The sequence below is a fragment of the Coregonus lavaretus genome (assembly GCF_964263955.1).
Source record: "Coregonus lavaretus genome assembly, chromosome: 23".
Classification (NCBI taxonomy): domain Eukaryota; kingdom Metazoa; phylum Chordata; class Actinopteri; order Salmoniformes; family Salmonidae; genus Coregonus; species Coregonus lavaretus.
In genome coordinates this window covers 22,003,981-22,026,192 of record NC_140010.1, presented here as the reverse complement: position 1 = coordinate 22,026,192, position 22,212 = coordinate 22,003,981, and the positions used below count along the sequence as shown (strand labels likewise).

The 22,212-nt window shown below is 42.6% G+C and overlaps 1 protein-coding gene across 1 annotated transcript; it reads right to left on the bottom strand.

Annotated features, from left to right (window-relative positions):
* Positions 1 to 210: 210 nt before the first annotated feature.
* gad3 (glutamate decarboxylase 3) lies at positions 211 to 21,847 on the bottom strand (the record flags this gene model as incomplete). The annotated part of the gene is made up of 15 exons (XM_084188291.1): positions 211 to 408; positions 608 to 697; positions 794 to 901; positions 1,016 to 1,165; positions 1,299 to 1,377; positions 1,599 to 1,663; positions 1,873 to 1,989; positions 2,291 to 2,345; positions 2,441 to 2,520; positions 2,608 to 2,723; positions 2,958 to 3,070; positions 3,553 to 3,643; positions 11,111 to 11,353; positions 20,892 to 21,032; positions 21,826 to 21,847. The coding sequence occupies 15 exons, from the start codon at positions 21,845 to 21,847 to the stop codon at positions 211 to 213; spliced, it is 1,668 nt and encodes a 555-aa protein (XP_084044417.1).
* Between the last annotated feature and the right edge of the window lie 365 nt (positions 21,848 to 22,212).

Here is a 22,212-nt window from a genome sequence, read left to right as displayed (position 1 = left end):
ACTCTGGAATACAAAAATAATATTTATATTTGTATATAAAAAAGGACTGTAATCATGCAATAAAACATTTGAGAACAATTAGTACGTCTAGAGATATATTTAGTTTTCTGATTGTTTTTACCTATTTTACTCTAATTGCATGTTTTACAGTTGATCTGAACCACAATCTGATTCATAAAGTGGTCTCAAACCTGATTCAGCCAACCTGATTCATAAATTGGTCTCAATCCTGATGCATATATCATGACCGAGACAAGCGATCTCCTCCAACAGGTAGTCCACATCCTCTGTCTGTGTGGCCGGGTTGGAGAAGACACATCGGAAGAAGTTCACTTTGTCTCCAAGCGGCTGATAGCCAATCATGGCCATCCCCTGCTCCATCATCTTGGCTTTGATCTTTGGTGCCACCTTAGAAACCAAACAGTTATTTAGCTATAGCTTTATAGAGTATAGATTTAAAGAGTATGAACTGAAGTCATAATGTGTTGCTGCTAGTTATGAGTACAGGTACAGTATCTGCAGCATCTAATGGATAAAGAACCACAAAGGTTGAATTAAGACGCATCTAATATATCACTAACATTAGAAATCCAATGTGTAGCATTACCTCATGGAGTCTCCTGTTCCTCTCAGGACCTGGTGGCATTTTCCTCAGACTTGGTGGGATGTACCAGAAGCACACGTTGCTGTGTTCAGGCTGCATGGGGATGTGTTATAGATAAGGCTTAGCAACGATTCATTTCACTGAGGAATTATTCAATAACTACCGGGACTTTAAAAAAAACAGACTTACTTTGCCTTTGAAGACGAGTTCAAAGTCTGGTCTTTGTTTGATTTTGTCAAACAAGTGCTCAGCATTTTCCAAACATTTATTGACCTGTGATTCAAAGCCTTCTGAACCCTAAGAAGAGACATATAAAAAATACAATATAAATGTAGAGGGATGGGTATAAAATGTGTTTTATTGATCAGTTGATAAAGAAAAGAAAAAGATCCATGTGAGTGTGTTACATACCTTGGCCTTCCACATGAGCCAGAGCTTGAAGACATCAACGTGTCTGCCACACTGAATGGTCTTGTCTCCGGTGTCATACGAGGTGTCATAGTGCTTGTCAGTTTGGAAGAGGTATTCTGCACACAGCTGATTACAGGCTTGCAAGAGGCCCTGTGAGTGAGAAACCACTGATTACATTATGTGTGTGTGTGTGTGTGTGTTTCTCTGTGTGTGTGTTTCTGTGTTGTGTGTGCATGTAATGTTCATCTTGATTTTAGAAAAATCATAGCGTTAGACTACTCACCCTTTTCTTCACCAGTATGGCTGAGCATTGCAGCGGAGCACCCATCATTTTATGAGGGTTCCAAGTCACAGACCAGGCTCTATAATGAAAATAATTCAAATAGACCTGCATGTAAGAACCAATCAAGGCAGTTGCTGTTGAGGGTCAATTCCAATTCAATTGTAAATGGAAACAGTACCCCCCAAATTGAATTGATCCTGGCTATACGTTAGAGTGAAAACTAGCAATATATTATCTTTTCGGGGAGCTGTAGATTTTGGGTGTCCTCAAGTCTCTGTTCTCTCTGGTTACCGTACCTACCGTTCAATCCCTTGTAGTTTCACACGGTGCCTCTTGGACATCAACAGTCCTCCGCCCCAGGCTGCCTGTTAAGAAATAAAGAGAATCTTACTGTTAATACAATCTTATCTTCACATATTTTATAAATTCTTATGGGGACGGTTTCCCAGACACAAATTATGCCTAGTACTGGACTAAAAAGCATGGCCAATTGAAACATATTTTAAATCCAGGATAAAGATAAATCTGTGTCCGTTAAACCGTGATGTATAGACAGATGCTTTAAGGTAAATACATCAACATGCAGCCAGAGTCCATGGCTCTCACAGATGTCTGCGATGGCATTGAGAGGATCAAAGGCTCCGTACACAGTGGTGCCTGCTGTGGCATTGACGTAGAACGGGACACAACCCTGAAGAGAGAGAGAGAGAGGGAGAAAGATGACAGGAATCATGATGAGTGTATTGACCTGATCCTGTGAAATAATCCCTGCCAACGCACTGGAGCTCTGGTAGCTCATTTTATGCACCAGACAATGTTGTTGACTGGAAAACAGAAATTCTGGTTTGATCTGTTGGGGGTGTCTGTTTCTTCCTAATTTGACTAAATCCTTCCCTGGCTGAAAATACTGTATACAGGTATGCTTACATGTATTTCATTCAAAAATCCCTTTATTCCTCAGTTTGGCAAGAGCAGACTCATTCATCCATTACCTGATCTTTGGCAGTAATGATACTTGACTCCAATTCTGCAGGGATCATCTTTCCCCTTGAATAGAAAAAACAACATCACTCCTCTAGCTCTGATGATATTGTCAACATTCACGATCAACAAATGCAAATCACTCTGTCGTCCTTGCTTACCGGTCATCACATTTCACCACCACAACATTTTCACTCCCTATCCCAAGGACTGCAGCAGATTTCTTGACTGAATAATGACTCTAGAGGAGGGAAAAAAGTATTTGTCAGTACATGTTTATAGATAATGTGAATAAACATGACCTAATGTGAATATTGGTGATGCGTACATGTGCTGAGGTGAAGAGGATTAGCCTGGGCAGAGCAGTCATCCCTTTGGTCTTCACTTCAGGGAAAAAGTGGTATCTGGCCAGTAGTACACTGTACAGATTGGACATGGTCCCTCCTGAGGAAATATATATACATACTGTATTATAGATGGATATCTTACTAAGAGATTGTCTTAATCTTATAATTTAATTTAACTTCATAACAATTAAACAATATATCCAAGATTAAGAGGACAAAATGAACCAATTCAATGGAAGTAACAACAAGGATAAATGTATCACAGTTTATGTTTGTCATTGGCTACATTGTTTGTATTGATAGTAAGGTCAGAATGTAGCTAACACTGTACCTGGACAGAAAACACCATCCCCCTCTTCCTCTGACCAACCCACAATCTCCTGCATCTTCCTCAGTAGAACCTCCTCCATCAGAATGAACACTGGGGACACTTCATAAGTAAACCTAGAAAAATGGTTTTACATATTGGATCTTTAACTCATATTGCAGAATGACATTTACCAGAGAACAGATCACACCGTAGTCCCTAGTGTCAACTGGGCCCGTATGTATCAAGCGCCTCAGAGTAGGAGTGCTGATCTAGGATAAGGTCCACCCTGTCTATATAATTTTATTCATTATGATCTAAAACAGGGTTTCCCAAACTCAGTCCTGGGGCCACGCCTGGGTGCACATATTTAGTTTTTGCCCTAGCACTACACAGCTGATTCAAATAAACAACTCATCACGTTTTGATTATTTGAGTCAGCTGTGTAGTGCTAGGGCAAAAACGAAATATGTTCACCCAGGGGGAATGTATTTTTTGCTTCCAATTGGCTTATTCATCCCCCCTCCTCTCCCTTGTAACTATTCCCCAGGTCGTTGCTGTAAATGAGAATGTGTTCTCAGTCAACTTACCTAAAATTAAAAAGGAATGTAAATCTTACATGTTTGTGTTGGCGGTAGATGTCAGCCATTCCCCGGCCAGACCGATGACATCCAGCCCTGATGACAGCTGATTGAAGAAGCGTGGGTGACCTGGGGACAGATGAGGACATTCTGGAACATTCTACAAATCTATGATGTCTGTAATGTCAGCCTTTCCCATGGCCAGAACCAATGGCACAGCTGATTAACATTATCAAAGATTGATGATTAGTTGATTATTTGAATCAGCTGTGTAGTGCTAGGGCAAAAAACAAAACATGCACCCCTTGGGGTCCCGAGGACCGAGTTTGGAAAACCCTGCCCTAACCCTAGCCTAGCTAATGTTACCCACCTAGCTAACGTTAGCATTAGCGACCTAGCTAACCTTAGCCACAACTAATTGGAATTCTTAACATACCATACGTATTTCAAATTCGTAACATTTTGTAAGCAATTCGTAATTTATTGTACGAATTGCAATTCGTAACATATACAAATTGTAATTCGCAATATAACATACAAAATGGATGATGGACATCCACAAATTAATACACACCACACAAACAGTGTGGTGAAGAAGTCGCAACAGTGCCTCTTCACCCTCAGGAGGCTGAAGAAATTTGTCTTGGCCCTTAAGACCCTCACAAACCTTTACAGATGCACCATTGAGAGTGTTCTGTCGGGCTGCATCACCACCTGGTACGGCAACTGCACCGTCCGCAACCGCAGGGCTGTCCAGAGGGTGGTGCGGTCTTCCCAACGCGTCACCGGGGGCACATTGCCTGCCCTCCAGGACATCTACAGCACCCGGTGTCACAGGAAGGCCAAGAAGATCATCAAGGACCTCAGCCACCCAAGCCATGGCCTGTTCACCCCGCTACCATCCAAAAGGCGAGGTCAGTACAGGTGCATCAAAGCTGGGACCGAGAGACTGTAAAACAGCTTCTATCTCAAGGCCATCAGACTGTTAAATAGTCACCACATGACAGCACCCCTAGTCACTGTCACTAGCCAGCTACCACCCGGTTACTGTAACATGCACCTTAGAGGCTTGCGAAAGTATTCACCACCCTTGGCATTTTTCCTATTTTGTTGCCTTACAACCTGGAATTAAAATGGATTTTTGGGGGGTTTGTATCATTTGATTTACACAACATGCCTACCACTTTGAAGTTGCAAAATATTTTTTCTTGACAGAGAACTTGAGCGTGCATAACTATTCACCCCCCCCCCCCCCCCCCAAAGTCAATACTTTGTAGAGCCACCTTTTGCATCAATTACAGCTGCAAGTCTCTTGGGGTATGTCTCTATAAGCTTGGCACATCTAGCTACTGGGATGTTTGCCCATTCTTCAAGGCAAAACTGCTCCAGCTCCTTCAAGTTGGATGGGTTCCGCTGGTGTACAGCAATCTTTAAATCATACCACAGATTCTCAATTGGATTGAGGTCTGGGCTTTGACTAGGCCATTCCAAGACATTTAAATTTTTCCCCTTAAACCACTTGAGTGTTCCTTTAGCAGTATGCTTAGGGTCATTGTCCTGCTGGAAGGTGAACCTCCATCCCAGTCTCAAATCTCTGGAACACCTGAAACAGGTTTCCCTCAAGAATGTCCCTGTATTTAGCACCATCCATCATTCCTTCAATTCTGACCAGTTTCCTAGTCCCTGACAATTTAAAAACATCCCAACAGCATGATGCTGCCACCACCATGCTTCACTGTGGGGATGGTGTTCTTGAGTGATGAGAGGTGTTGGATTTGCGCCAGACATAACATTTTCCTTGATGGCCAAAAAGCTCAATTTTAGTCTCATCTGACCAGAGTACCTTCTTCCATATGTTTGGGGAGTCTCCCACATGGCTTTTGGCGAACACCAAACGTGTTTGCTTATTTTTTTCTTTAAGCAATGGCTTTTCTCTGGCCACTCTTCCATAAAGCCCAGCTCTGTGGAGTGTACGGCTTAAAGTGGTCCTATGGACAGATACTCCAATCTCCGCTGTGGAGCTTTGCAGCTCCTTCAGGGTTATCTTTGGTCTCTTTGTTGCCTCTGATTAATGCCCTCCTTGCCTGGTCCTTTAGTTTTGGTGGGCGGCCCTCTCTTGGCAGGTTTGTTGTGGTGCCATATTCTTTCAATTTTTAAATAATGGATTGAATGGTGCTCCGTGGGATGTTCAAAGTTTCAGATATTTCTTTATAACTCAATCCTGATCTGTACTTCTCCACAACTTTGTCCCTGACCTGTTTGGAGAGCTCCTTGGTCTTAATGGTGCCATTTGCTTGGTGGTGCCCCTTGCTTAGTGGTGTTGCCGACTCTGGAGCCTTTCAGAACATGTGTATATATACTGAGATCATGTGACAGATCATGTGACACTTAGATTGCACACAGGTGGACTTTATTTAACTAATTATGTGACTTCTGAAGGTAATTGGTTGCACCAGATCTTATTTAGGGGCTTCAAAGCAAAGGGGGTGAATACACATGCACGCACCTCTTTTCTGTTATTTATTTTTTTAGAATGTTTTGAAACAAGTTATTTTTTTCATTTCACTTCACCAATTTGGACTATTTTGTGTATGTCCGTTACATGAAATCCAAATAAAAATCCATTTAATTACAGGTTGTAATGCAACAAAATAGGAAGAAAGCAAGGGGGATAAATACTTTTGCAAGGCACTGTACATAGTCATGGAACACTGGTCACTTTAATAATGTTTACATACTATTTTACCCACTTCATATGTACAGCATATACTGTATTCTAGTCAAGGCATATCCTATTTAACTATTGCTGTACATATACTATTCTTCAGATATATTACATATTCTATCCATATACTGTCCATATTGTCTATACAGTGAGGGAAAAAAGTATTTGATCCCCTGCTGATTTTGCACGTTTGCCCACTGACAAAGAAATGATCAGTCTATAATTTTAATGGTAGGTTTATTTGAACAGTGAGAGACAGAATAACAACAAATAAATCCAGAAAAACGCATGTAAAAAATGTTATGAATTGATTTGCATTTTAATGAGGGAAATAAGTATTTGACCCCCTCTCAATCAGAAAGATTTCTGGCTCCCAGGTGTCTTTTATACTGGTAACGAGCTGAGATTAGGAGCACACTCTTAAAGGGAGTGCTCCTAATCTCAGCTCGTTACCTGTATAAAAGACACCTGTCCACAGAAGCAATCAATCAATCAGATTCCAAACTCTCCACCATGGCCAAGACCAAAGAGCTCTCTAAGGATGTCAGGGACAAGATTGTAGACCTACACAAGGCTGGAATGGGCTACAAGACCATCGCCAAGCAGCTTGGTGAGAAGGTGACAACAGTTGGTGCGATTATTCGCAAATGGAAAAACACAAAAGACTTGTCAATCTCCCTCGGCCTGGGGCTCCATGCAAGATCTCACCTTGTGGAGTTGCAATGATCATGTGAATGGTAAGGAATCAGCCCAGAACTACACGGGAGGATCTTGTCAATTATCTCAAGGCAGCTGGGACCATAGTCACCAAGAAAACAATTGGTAACACACTACGCCGTGAAGGACTGAAATCCTGCAGCGCCCGCAAGGTCCCCCTGCTCAAGAAAGCACATATACAGGGCCATCTGAAGTTTGCCAATGAACATCTGAATGATTCAGAGGAGAACTGGGTGAAAGTGTTGTGGTCAGATGACACCAAAATCGAGCTCTTTGGCATCAACTCAACTCGCCGTGTTTGGAGGAGGAGGAATGCTGCCTATGACCCCAAGAACACCATCCCCACCGTCAAACATGGAGGTGGAAACATTATGCTTTGGGGGTGTTTTTCTGCTAAGGGGACAGGACAACTTCACCGCATCAAAGGGACGATGGACGGGGCCATGTACCGTCAAATCTTGGGTGAGAACCTCCTTCCCTCAGCCAGGGCATTGAAAATGGGTTGTGGATGGGTATTCCAGCATGACAATGACCCAAAACACACGGCCAAGGCAACAAAGGAGTGGCTCAAGAATAAGCACATTAAGGTCCTGGAGTGGCCTAGCCAGTCTCCAGACCTTAATCCCATAGAAAATCTGTGGAGGGAGCTGAAGGGTCGAGTTGCCAAACGTCAGCCTTGAAACCTTAATGACTTGGAGAAGATCTGCAAAGAGGAGTGGGACAAAATCCCTCCTGAGATGTGTGCAAACCTGGTGGCCAACTACAAGAAACGTCTGACATCTGATTGCCAACAAGGGTTTTGCCACCAAGTACTAAGTCATGTTTTGCAGAGGGGTCAAATACTTATTTCCCTCATTAAAATGCAAATCAATTTATAACATTTTTGACATGCGTTTTTCTGGATTTTTTGGTTGTTATTCTGTCTCTCACTGTTCAAATAAACCTACCATTCAAATTATAAACTGATCATGTCTTTGTCAGTGGGCAAACGTACAAAATCAGCAGGGGATCAAATACTATTTTACCTCACTGTATATCCCATCACACACACACACACACTGCGGACTCCGACATCGCTCGTCCTAATATTTATTTATTTATTTCTTAATTCCATTTTTTTACTTTTTAGATTTGTGTGTATTGTTAGATATTACTGCACTGTTGGAGCTAGGAACACAAGCATTTCGCTACACCTGCAATAACATCTGCCAAATATGTGTATGCGACCAATACAATTTGATTTGATATTTTTAGGGACAATACAATTATCCTACTTAGACTAGCCTACAACACCAAAATGCAATGAATAAGTGAGTACAACATTCTACTCTAGGCTGCAGTGAACATTTTTCATTTGAATAACGCGCAAAAGCTCTGTGATTTTAATGTTTCTTTCCATTTGGATCAGTTGTGGGTCTACTCTCGACAGTGTATAAGGTCTAGAAAGGCACAGTAGCAGGCCAGTCTGGTTGTATTTTTACTTCTGATATTGATATGTGCGATCTGTTGCAGATCATCATTCTCCGAAGTCGTCCTATAATAATGTTGCCATATAGATGGGTTGGCTGATAACGTTACGAAAACGATGAGCGCTTCCATGGCGAGAAGTCAGCCTGTTGTTGTGATTCTGTTGTGATTCTGGGCCGCCAGATTGCTAGCAAGAATGACAAGAAACTGCCATCTGGGGAATTGTAAGTGGCTCATTTCATCTTGTTTCATCTTGTGTTTTGACTGATTTCACGTCAATGCTAATAAGGCAAAGATTCGCTAGATAGCCAACCACCAACTGTAACAATGTATTTGAGAGACAAGTAGTTATTGTGCAAATTTATTTATGTTTTTAATAAACATTGGAGACAAAATATAGTTTACATGTTGTCAACAATCTAAACCAACCTTGTGTATCAAACACAACCAGTCACAATGTTTTAATCTGATTATGCTAGCTACTTCAAAAGTCTGCTGTAGGCATGCGCAAATGAGTCCAAAATATAATTCCAGCATCCTCAAAATGGTTTGACATTAACCAGGTTTCCATCCAACCTTTTTATGGGAGTAAAGTACATGTTGGATAAAACATTTCATGACCAGCCTGATGTAAACAGCTAGCTAATTTGTTGGTAAACTTTCCAAATGTTGACAAAACAAAATACACTAGACAAGGTGGGATATTTTTGTGTCTGTAAAAGGAATTATGCAAGAAATGACAGTAGAAAAGCTTTAACGCTCTAATATTGATATCATAAACATCATATCCAGGGATCGCGTTAGAGTTCAGAAATCTGCATTTTAAACTATTTCACCTACGTTTTATATTGAAAGTCAAGAGTTTTTTTTTTTTTGCTTCAATAGAGTCATCAGGGGCAAGCAACTATAGTTTTCCTTCACAGAAAATACATTAGTGCAACACATTCTGCAGAAAATAGCTTCATTTTCATCAGCTGACAACAGAAGTGCAACACTATTTGGCTAGCAGCCACACAAGTAAATTAGCTTACAATGAAAAAGCAAGGTCTGTTTAGCAAAAACTATGCATGGTCCTCTGCGTGGTCCTCTGTAGCTCAGCTGGTAGAGCACGGCGCTTGTAACGCCAAGGTAGTGGGTTCGATCCCCGGGACCACCCATACACAAAAATGTATGCACGCATGACTGTAAGTCGCTTTGGATAAAAGCGTCTGCTAAATGGCATATTATTATATCATGTTTCTCATAGAAAGAATGTAGCCAGCTACACTTCCTAATGTTTTGCTTGAAGCTAATTTTACCAGAGAAACACAGAGAAAAGTGTCTACACATCAGTCAGAGCGTTGTCTGATGATAGCTGTCTGATGATAGAATGCCCCTTAGTGAATTCTCATCATAAGTGGAGAAGTGCAACTGAAGCACAAAATGAGTCTGATGCCAAACAGAAATTACAATAACGCCTCGATCACACCTACAGTGAAATTGTGTTTTGGTACTCCAGAAGTACATTAATTTCCAATGGAACACTGCGTTTGCCTTGCAGCATTGCGTTACAGAGACAGTTGCAGCGTGTTCTGTGTGGTGCATATGTGGGATTAATCGAACATATGCATCAAATTGTATGCGTAGATGGCTTGACAGAAATGGTAGCAGAAGGTCAAGGTTGAACTTTTGTTGCACACATATCCAGATGATGCTGCGTACCATTTTGTGCAATGATGCTGTAGGTGTGGTCAAGGCGTGAGAAGCATTTTCGACCTGCGTTTACAAAACGTAGCAAGATATTTCTTATGCGATTGATCTTTTTTGTCTGCGTGAAAAATGCTGAATTCTGCGTTAACGCAACCCCTGATATCGAAGTACACTTGGAGTCATGAGATGATGTGTTGTGTGGTCCTCCCACTAGACTCTGGAAAGCAGGCAGTTTATTAGGCTACAGATTAAATAAGTTATGATGAACTTCACAGGGTGGTGAAAGTGCACCTGATGAGCTTGATGCTCCTTTCAGTAGATGTTGAACTGTCCCTTACGAACTTCTCCCTCTCGCACCCATTTCAGCAAACAGGTAGTACCCGCTCGATATAAGCAAGCTAAAGCCAAAGTTGTCAATGAATTGGCCAATGCACCCTGGGTTGCACTTACTACAGATGGATGGATCTCCAGGGCTACAGAGAGCTACTTAACAGTGACAGCCCATCACATTACCACGGAGTGGGAAATTAGAAGGACCTGTGATACAGACACGCCCCCTTTAGGAGCGTCACACAAGTGTGCATATTTTTCTCTTTCTAAGAAAACATTACAGCATAGGCCTATACAATGTCTGAGCCATGTTTACATATTGATTTCACAGGCATATTGCACTTTATTTTAGTGTTGTTGTTGATGAGTAATCGTGTGTTCTCATTTAAGAAAATGTGTTGGTACTCTGATTGGGCTCTCATCAAGCATTATGACTCATGATCAAATGGAATCAGGAATACCAACACTTGGATTTTCTTAAATAAACAAAAAGGAACTACATTAACTGTTGTCATTTCATTTTCCCGCTGTACCCGAACCGAACCCTGACCCCAAAACTGCAATATGTACTGAACCTTGGGTTTGATTAACTGTTACACCCCTAATGGAGTACATGTTTTGTACCTAGAGTACATTTTTGGCAAAACAGTCGACAGCTCTTACGGTACCTGTTTTGACTCCATACTTCAAGGTGTCCCTGCAGTCGACCAGGAGTTGTTCCAGGTTCTCTGGCTGGTCTGGGAGATCCAGACTGAAGCCCTCCAGACCCTCTCTGAGTTGGTGAGGGTGGTGGAAGTCCAGGACTTTGGAGCTTCTTCTGAACGACTTGCAGACATAGCTGAGGAGAACGCTCACCAGCTCTTGGAAGAAACCTTTGGTTGTGTCCTCACCACTGAGGGCAGGGAGTAGATCTAAAGATAAAGGGACACGGTCAGGGCTGTAAATTAACTTTTTTAATTTGTAGTCAGTGCTCGTCTTTAAATAATTAAGAGTACCAAAAAGTATTTAGGAGCACCATAAAAAGGGATTGATTTCAATTGATTTAGCCTATAGGCCTGAGAGCACATCCAGGAGCCCCTTTTCTTTCTTCCAGTGCCATCTTAAAGCATACTGGTGGTCGAGTTACCAGGTTGTTAGCCAGCTAGGTAACATGACTGGACAAGGTTGTTTGTTATCAAACAGTTAGCGGCCTGCGAGTAGTTTTAAAAGGTCCAGGATACATGGTTTATGAAATTGAAATATTCAGGTGCATGTATTGAAAGAAAGAAATATTAGCACCGGTAATATGATTAATGTTAGGCTAGCTAATGCTAAAGCAGCCCACAAGACCCTACAGGTATTACAGTCAAAGCTTATGAATATTGTATGTGAATTTCCATATATCAATTACGCTAGCAAAAGGGCTGAATTGTTCAGCAACGTGCAGTGAATGCTAACATGGCTTTCGTGATGAAAGGTACATAATGCATTTATTTTGATCTCCCAATCAGGCCACTGTGTGCTGTGACATGGATGGTGACACATCTTCTTCAAGCTGCCTGACTGAACACTGGGGCCTTCAGTGGTACCAGAAGCAAGGGCCTTACCTGGGAGTACAGCAACAGTCTCTCTTTCTCTGTCTCACAGCCATTCTGTCAATATGTATTGTATTTAACCACTCAAATTTATGCAAACTGCTACGGACGCAAACACTGACTTACACTGAGTATACTCAGATCCTCAAAAAGTTATACAGCTGCACCATCGAGAGCATCCTGACTGGTTGCATCACTGCCTGGTATGGCAACTGCTCGGCCTTCGTCCGCAAGGCACTACAGAGGGTAGTGCGTACGGCCCAGTACATCACTGGGGCCAAGCTTCCTGTCATCCATGACCTCTATACCAGGCGGTGTCAGAGGAAGGCCCTCAAAATTGTCAAAGACTCCAGCCACCCTAGTCATAGACTGTTCTCTCTGCTACCGCACGGCAAGTGGTACCGGAGCGCCAAGTCTAGGTCCAAAAGGCTTCTCAACAGCTTCTACCCCCAAGCCATAAGACTCCTGAACAGCTAATCATGGCTACCGAGACTATTTGCACTGCCCCCCCTACCCCCACCCCATATTTTTACGCTGTTGCTACTCTGTTTATTATTTATGCATAGTCACTTTAACTCTACCCACATGTACATATTACCTCAACTACCTCAACCATCCGGTGCCCCCGCACATTGACTCTGCACCGGTACCCCCCTGTATATAGCCTCCCTACTGTTATTTTATTTTACTTGTGCTCTTTTTTTCTCAACACTTTTTTGTTGTTGTTGTTTTATTTTATTTTTTTATAAAAAAAATAAATGCATTGTTGGTTAAGGGCTGTAAGTAAGCATTTCACTATTTGGCGCATGTGGCAAATGAAATTTGATTTGATTTGATATACAAAACATTCCTTATATTGAGTTGCACCCACTTTTGCCCTCAGAACAGCCTCAATTCGTCGGGGCATGGACTCTACAAGGTGTCGAAAGCGTTCCACAGGGATGCTGGCCCATGTTGACTCTAATGCTTCTCACAGTTGTGTCAAGTTGGCTGGATGTCCTTTTGGTGGTAGACCATTCTTGATGCACACAGGAAACTGTTGAGCGTGAAAAACCCAGCAGCGTTGCAGTTCTTGACATACTCAAACCAGTGCACCTGGCACCTACTACCATACCCCATTCAAAGGCAGTTAAATATTTTGTCCATTCACCCTCTGAATGACACATACACAATCCATGTCTCAATTGTCTCAAGGCTTAAAAATCCTTCTTTAACCTCTCCTTCCCTTCATCTACACTGATTGACATGGATTTAACAAGTGACATCAAGAAGGGATCATAGCTTTCACCTGGATTCACCTGGTCAGTCTATGTCATGGAAAGAGCAGATGTTCTTAATGTTTTGTACACTCAGTGTATATTTGGCATTGTGTTTTAGGTTATTGTCCTGCTGAAACGTGAATCTGTCTCCCAGTGTCTGTTGGAAAGCAGACTGAACCAGGTTTTCCTCTATATTCTACTTGTCAAATTCTTTAATCTTGTCTGGGATATACAGTACCAGTCAAGAGTTTGGACACACCTACTCATTCAAGGGTTTTTCTTTCGGACCCTTTTCTTCCATTTTCGCCTATAATGACATACCCAAATCTAACTGTCTGTAGCTCAGGACCTGAAGTAAGGATATGTATATTCTTGATACAATTTGAAAGGAAACACTTTGAAGTTTGTGGAAATGTGAAATTAATGTAGGAGTATATAACAAATTAGGTCTGGTAAAAGATAATACAAACAAAAAAACATGTTTAAAAAAAAATATATATATCATCTTTGAAATGCAAGAGAAAGGCCATAATATAATATTACAGTTTAGGTGCAATTTAGAGTTTGGCCAATAGATGGCAGCAGTGTGTATGCAAAGTTTCAGATTGATCCAGTGAAGCATTGCAATACTGGACTATGTTGTATCAAGTCTGCCCAAATGTGCCGAATTGGTCAATTGATACATTTTCAAGTACATAACTATAGAGAACATACAAAAATGATATGGTAACACAAAATGTAAGTTTACACACTCCCAGGAATGTCATACACGATGGATCATTAGCTTATACACTAACTTTCACACATCTAGATGGCCGAGCAGGGGTTCAAACTGTAGAACCCAGTTCCTACATTTGAATATAAAAATGGATTGTATCAAACAAAACTATGCTACATTTTATCTCTGGGACCCTAAGGATGAAAAATCAGAGCAAGATTACTGAATGTAAGTACATTATTTACCTTCAGAGGTGAATGTATCAAACCAGTTGCCGTGCTAAGTTTTTTGTTGTTGTGCACTCTTCTCAAACAATAGCATGGACAGTGCAGTTAGATTAAGAATAATTTAAGCTTTCTGCCCATGTAACATGTCTATGAGCAAGGCACTTATCCCTAATTGCTCCTGTAAGTCGCTCTGGATAAGAGCGTCTGCTAAATGACAAGAAATGTAAATGTAAATATGTCCTGGAAAGTTTGCTGTTTCTTACAACAGTCATGCTAATCACATTAGCGCACGTTAGCTCAACCGTCCCATATACGGGAAACACCAATCCCATAGAGGTTAACACTTGTTGGCTGCTTTTCCTTCGCTCTGCCGTCCGACTCCTCCCAAACCATCTCAATTGGGTTGAGTTCGGGGGATTGTGGTGGCCAGGTCATCTGATGCAGCACTCCATCACTCTCCTTCTTGGTAAAATAGCCCTTAAACAGCCTGGAGGTGTGTTGGGTCATTGTCCTATTGAAAAATTAAAGATAGTCCCACTAAGCCCAAACCAGATGGGATAGTGTACTGCTGCAGAATGCCATGGTAGCCATGCTGGTTCAGTGTGCCTTGAATTCTAAATAAATTCTAAATAAATCCCGGACAGTGTCACCAGCAAAGCACCCCTACACCATAACACCTCCTTCTCCATCCTTTACGGTGGGAACATGCGGAGATCATCCGTTCACCCACACCACGTCTCACAAAGACACGGCGGTTGGAACCAAAAATCTCCAATTTGGACTCCAGACCAAAGGACAAATGACCACTGGTCTAATGTCCATTGCTCGTGTATCTTGTCCAGAGCAGGTATCTTGTTCTTATTGGTGTCCTTTAGTAGTGGTTTCTTTGCAGCAATTCGACTATGAAGGCCTGATTCACACAGTCCCCTCTGAACAGTTGATGTTGAGATGTGTCTGTGACTTGAACTCTGTGAAGCATTTATTTGGGCTGCAATTTCTGAGGCTGGTAACTCTAATGAACGTATACTCTGCAGCAGAGGTAACTCTGGATCTTCCATTCCTGTGGTGGTCCTCATGAGAGCCAATTTCATCATAGCGCTTGATGGTATTTGCGACTGCACTTGAAGAAACTTTCAAAGTTCTTGAAATGTTCCGTATTTGCTGACCTTCATGTCTTAAAGTAATGATGGACTGTTGTTTCTCTTTGCTTATTTGAGCTGTTCTTGCCATAATATGGACTTGCTCTTTTACCAAATAGGGCTATCTTCTGTATAACCCCCCCCCCCCCCCCCCACAGACACACACACACACACACACACACACACACACACACCTTGTCACAACACAACTGATTGGCTCAAACGCATTAAGAAGGAAAGAAATTCCACAAATTAATTTTTAAGAAGGCACACCTGTTAATTGAAATGCATTCCAGGTGACTACATCATGAAGCTGGTTGAGAGAATGCCAAGTGTGTGCAAAGCTGTCATCTAGGCAAAGGGTGGCTATTTGAAGAGTCTCAAATATAAAATATATTTTGATTTGTTTAACACTTTATGGGTTACTACATGATTCCATATGTGTTATTTCATAGTTTTGATGTCTTCACTATTATTCTACAATGTAATACATAGTAAAAATAAAGAAAAACCCTTGAATGAGTAGGTGTGTCCAAACTTTTGACTGGTAGTGTACATTGAGGACTCCCTAGCTGCCAGGTTCATCCGTCCCTCTGCCTCCCCCGCAGGCGCAGGGTTCTTCTTTGTGGAGAAGAAGGACAAAACCCTGCACCCGTGCATCGACTACCGGGGCCTCAACGGTAGAACCGCTACCCGCTACCACTCATCTCCTCTGCCTTCGAGCCGCTCCAGGGGGCCAACGTGTTCTCCAAGCTGGACCTACGGAATGCCTACCACCTGGTGCAGATTCGGGAGGGGGACGAGTGGAAGACTGTCTTCAACAAGGCCAGCGGTCACTACGAGTATCTGGTCATGCCATTTGGCCTTACCAATGCTCCAGCTGTGTTCCAGGCCCTGGTTAATGATATTCTCTGCGACATGTTGAACCGGTTCGTCTTCGTCCACCTCGGGGACATCCTCGTCTTCTCCCGCTCCGCCCAAGAATAAATGCTCCATGTCTGACAGGTCCTCCAACGCCTCCTGGAGAACCAACTTTTTGTGAAAGCGGAGAAATGCGAATTCCATCGCTCCACCATCCCCTTCCTGGGCTACATCATCGCAGCAGGGAGTGTACAGATGGATCCCGGGAAGGTGAGAGCGGTGGTGGATTGGCCCCAGCCTACGTCCAGAGTGCAGCTGCAACATTTCCTGGGATTTGCCAACTTTTATTTCCGCTTTATCCGGGGTTACAGCACCGTGGCTTTCCCCCTGTCTGCACTCACCTCTCCCAAGGTTCCGTTCACATGGTCCCCAGCTGCTGACCGGGCGTTCCGGGTCCTCAAACACCGTTTCACTACTGCTCCCATCTTGGTTCATCCTGACCCGTCCCGCCAGTTCGTGGTGGAGGCCGATGCTTCTGATGTCGGAGTGGGGGCGGTCTTGTCCCAGTGCTCGGCCCTGGACCTCAAGTGACATCCCTGCGCCTTCTTCTCCCATCGCCTCAACACCACGGAGAGGAATTATGATGTGGGGAATCGTGAGCTTCTTGCGGTGAAGATGGCGTTGGAGAAGTGGAGGCACTGGTTGGAGGGAGCAGAACATCCGTTCATTGTATGAACAGACCACAAGAACTTGGAATATCTCCGCACCGCCAAGCGTCTCAATTCCAGGCAAGCTAGGTGGGCCCTGCTTTTCACCCGGTTCAACTTCTCCCTCTCATACCGAGAATGTCAAGCCAGATGCGCTGTCACGCCGCTATAGCCCCGCTGCTACACCCCCGGAATCCAAGACCATCCTTCCCACCTTGTGCTTGGCGACAGCACTCAGTTGGGGAATAGGGAAGCAGGTCCAGGAGGCGCAGCGTTCCCAGCCGAACCCCGGTCCTGGAGTGGGCCCACTCCTCCAGGCTTGCCTGCCACCCGGGCTCCCGTCGGACCCTGGCCTTTGTGCGACAACGCTTTTGGTGGCCTACCACCTCCTGTAGCTCAGTTGGTAGAGCATGGCACTTGCAACGCCAGGGTTGTGGGTTCGATTCCCACGGGGGGCCAGTATGAAAAATGTATGCACTAACTGTAAGTCGCTCTGGATAAGAGCGTCTGCTAAATGACTAAAATGTAAAAAAAAAAATATCAAATGTAAATTCATTTATTCTAGTTTTCCCGGTTTTGACCATTCTGCCTGCCCTGACCCGGAGCCTGCCTGCTGTTCTGTACCTTGTCACACAACCCTGGATTATTGACCTCTGCCTGCCCTGACCCTGAGACTGCCTGCCGTTCTGTACCTTTTGGACTCTGATCTGGATTACTGACCTCTGTTTTTGTAATAAACTTTTGTTACTTCGACACTGTCTGCATCTGGGTCTTCTCCTGAAACGTGATAGTAACTCAGTAAAATATTTTAAATTGTTGCATGTTGCATTTATATTTTTGTTTGGAAAGTATTCAGACACCTTCCCTTTTTCAAAATTCTGTTACGTTACAGCCTTATTCTAAAATGGATTAAACAATTGTTTTTCCTTCATCAATCTACACACAATACCCCATAATGACAAAGCGAAAACATGTTTTTAGAAATGTTGGCAAATCTATTAAAAACCAAAAACATAAATACCTTATTTACATAAGTATTCAGCCCCTTTGCCTTGAGACAGGTGGATACTGTGTCCATTGATCATCCTTGAGATATTTCTACAACTCGATTGGAGTCCACCTGTGTTAAATTAAATTGATTGGACATGATTTGGAAAGGCACACACCTGTCTATATAAGGTCCCACAGTTGACAGAGCACGTCAGAGCAAAAAACAAGCCATGAGGTCAAAGGAATTGTCCGTAGAACTCCGAGACAGGATTGTGTCAACACAGATCTGGGGAAGGTTATTAAAACATTTCTGCAGCATTGAAGATCCCCAACAACATAGTGGCCTTCATCATTCTTAAATGGAAGAAGTTTGGAACCACCAATACTATTCATTTACATTTTACATTTACGTCATTTAGCAGACGCTCTTATCCAGAGCGACTTACAAATTGGGCAATTTGTTCCAAACTGAGCAATCGGGGGAGAAGGGCCTAGGTCAGGGAGGTGACCAAGAACCTGATGGTCACTCTGACAGAGCTCCAGAGTTCCTCTGTGGAGATAGGAGAACCTTCCAGAAGGACAACCATCTTTGCAGCACTCCACCAATCAGGCTTTTATGGTAGAGTAGCAAGACGGAAGCCACTCCTCAGCAAAAGGCACATGACAGCCCGCTTGGAGTTTGCCAAAAGGCACCTAAAGGACTCTCAGACCATGAGAAACAAGATTCTCTGGTCTGATGAAACCAAGATTGAACTCATTGGCCTGAATGCCAAGCGCAACGTCTGGAGGAAACCTGGCACCATCCCTGTGGTGGCAGCATCATGCTGTGGGGATGCTTCTCAGTGGCAGGGACTGGGAGACTAATCAGGATCGAGGGAAAGATGAACGGAGCAAAGTACAGAGAGATCCTTGATGAAAACCTGCTCCAGAGCGCTCAGGACCTCAGACTGGGGCGAAGCTTCACCTTCCAAAAGGACAATGACCCTAAGCACACAGCCAAGACAACACAGGAATGGCTTCGGGACAACTCTCTGAATGTCCTTGAGTGGCCTGGACTTGAACCCGATCTAACATCTCTGGAGAGACCTGAAAATAGCTGTTCAGCGATGTTCCCCATCCAACCTGACAGAGCTTGAGAGAATCTGCAGAGAAGAATGGGAGAACCTCCCCAAATACAGGTGTGGCAAGCTTGTAGCATCATAACCAAAAAAACTCAAGGCTATAATCGCTGCCAAAGGTGCTTCAACAAAGTACTGAGTAAAGGGTCTGAATACTTATGTAAATGTCATATTTCTGTATTTTATTTTTAACAAATTTGCTAAAACTTCTTTTTAAAAAAGAGTTTTTGATTTGTCATTATGGGGTATTGTGTGTAGATTGATGAGGGGATAATTTAAAAAAAATAAATTTTAGAATAAGGCTGTAAAGTAGCAAAATGTGGAAAATGTCAAGGGGTCTGAATACTTTCCGAATGCACTGTATCAGATTGATAAATATACGCCCTAAAACATATTTTTTTTTTTTTACGTTAACCCCTAAACCCTAGCCTAGCTAACGTTAGCCACAACAAATTGGAAATCCTAACATGTCATACGTATTGGAAATTCACAACATATTGTACGAAATGCAATTCGTAACATATCATACAAATTGTAATTGGTAACATATCATAAGAAATGTATGATGGACATTCACAAATTAATACATACCATACGTATCATATCATACTAAATTGAGGGAGACAGATTTACGTTTACTATGTTATGTCTACTCCAGAGTCCAGGTTGATCTGCACTGCCTCAGTGAGTGATGTCCCTCCTGTATGTATACAGGAACACGAGTCCCAGGGAGGAGGACAGTATTACCGATGACAGTATTGGTAATGTGTTTTCAGACCCTCCCTTGGTCGTATTCTCGCGGGGCAGAAATCTCAGAGATCAATTGGTAAACTCTGATTTACCACCCCAAAATACCCCTACACCAACATATCCTTGAGCCTCTACCGGATGGAAACTACAAGTGTAATGGCAGCACTCAATGCAATGGCACTTACAAATGTAGATCATTCAAACATCCCCAAACAGAGAAACAGGTCACAATCAAAGGTGTTATCACGTGCTCCACTAAGGCAGTTATTTATCTTATAACTTGTCCTTGTGGTAAATATTATGTGGGCAAAACGAAGCGTGAAATAAAAGTACGAATTTCTGAGCATTGTAGCAACATTAGGTCAAAAACTCGACGTACCCAGATGCGGCCCACTTTTTGGAAGCGAACCACTCTATTTTGTCCCTTCGTTATATCAGCATCGAACACGTCCCCCTCCCTAGGAGAGGGGATGACCTTGACAATTTATTGTTAAAATGAGAGGCCGCTTGGACCTTTCATTTAATTTGCTATCCATTGTAAATAATGTTTGTAGGCCTATGTAGCCAAATTGTATCTATGATCGTATGTTATCCATTCATGCTTTTTTATATGTTCTATTTACAGTATATCTGTAAATCAACCAATGAAATCAAGATACAGCCGGCCATGATTACAGACACCTGTGTGTGTCCTTTCAAACTATGTAAACTAGTGACCCGTGGTGTTTGTCAATATATCCTGATGAAGACAGCTTGGCTGTCGAAACGTTGGTTATACAATTATTGCATCTGAGCTCCTGGAGTGTGCGGCTGTCCTTTTCTACTCCGCTAGCCAGCACCTCGCCTAAACAGGTGTGCGTTTCTTTCACCTTCAGGATAGAAAGCCAGACCATGTTGACCCTGAATGTGTCCCAAATGGCACCCTAGTCCCTACAGTGCTCTACTTTTGACCAGAGCCCTATGGGCCCTAGTCAAAAGTACGGCACTATATAGGGAAAAAGGTCCCATTTGGGATGAAGACCATGAGTGCAGTATAACCGATGAATAGGCTAGTAGCAGTAGCTTTCATCAGCCTCATAATGCAGCTTTTGTTGGGCTGGGTTTACCTTTGCTGTAGATGCAGCTGAAGTCCTTGGGTATGCAGGTGTTGTCACTTGTCTGTGGAGGGTTGATATTGTCAGAGGAGCTTCTCTGTTTACTCTCTGCCAAAATCTGCCCACCAGGTGTAGAGTTTTCTATGATGCTTTCTGGAACAAATAAACGGAGAGTACATGATGATCCAACACCAATATTGACATGTCTACTGTATATTGTCATGAGGAATTCTTTGAATTTTGAATTTTGCCTGTAAAGTAGAGACTGAAGATCGAAGGAAAGCATAGTAGTGAGGTGGGGTGTGAGGGCAGGGTGGGAAGAAGCATCATAGTAATTTATTGTAATTCGAATAAGAATAGAATGTTTCCCGTATATTCATCTATTGAAACCATGTAAGCAACAGTAGACTCAGGCCATGTAATCAGGAGCACAGTTTTGTGTGTAACCCAGTCTGCCCGTTTGAAGGATCAGAATGTAACCAAGGGCCAGGTCAGAGAAATAAACAGACTGCCAAAAGATGGTGAGTCTGGCCTGGAGGGACGAGTGTGTGTGCAGTTAATAGATACAAATGTAACGCAAGTAATTGCAACATATTAATACAACTAAAAAGTAGTCTGACTTGTTCTTTGTCTCCACTCAACAATATCAAGCAAATACAGAGTTCCCAACAAGATCACATGTTACAAATGTTATTTACATACCATGTGTACCATGTGAGTCCAAAATATTGTTCAAATAGATAGATATGCTAACATAAATATGGTTTCTTATTCATAGATATCATAATCAACTATTTATTTAAATAGCCTAAAGCCTTATCTCAGTGTTTACCGCTTTACCTGAGCGAATGTCTCAAAACACACACAACAAATCACATCATGACATAACTGACATAACCCCATAGAGATACCATAGAGATAATTGATATGCTCATTTGATTCTTACCTGGTAGCTGCAGGTAATCCATAATAAGTCCACATATGATTGAGTTCTGGGAGTGAAGTTTGTCCTGTATCTCACTGTTCCACTGCTGCCCCTCCATGAGATGCACCTGGAATGGTTGTGTGGACTATATAACCCCTGGAGGAACTAGGCGTGGTGGTGGGCGCATTATGACACAAGGCTATTCAACCTGAATGAAACAATGCTATTACATAACCCTTTGAGACTGAGAGAGACTCCCCAAAATGTTTCTGACAATCACTAGCTACCACATCAATTCATTATGATCTCTTCTGTCTTTTTTTGTTCTTTTGTGTGTAATTATTTGGCTCAAAATATCTTTGTGTGCTCACTCAACCTGCATACAGTACTCTGAAGGATCAAAAAGAG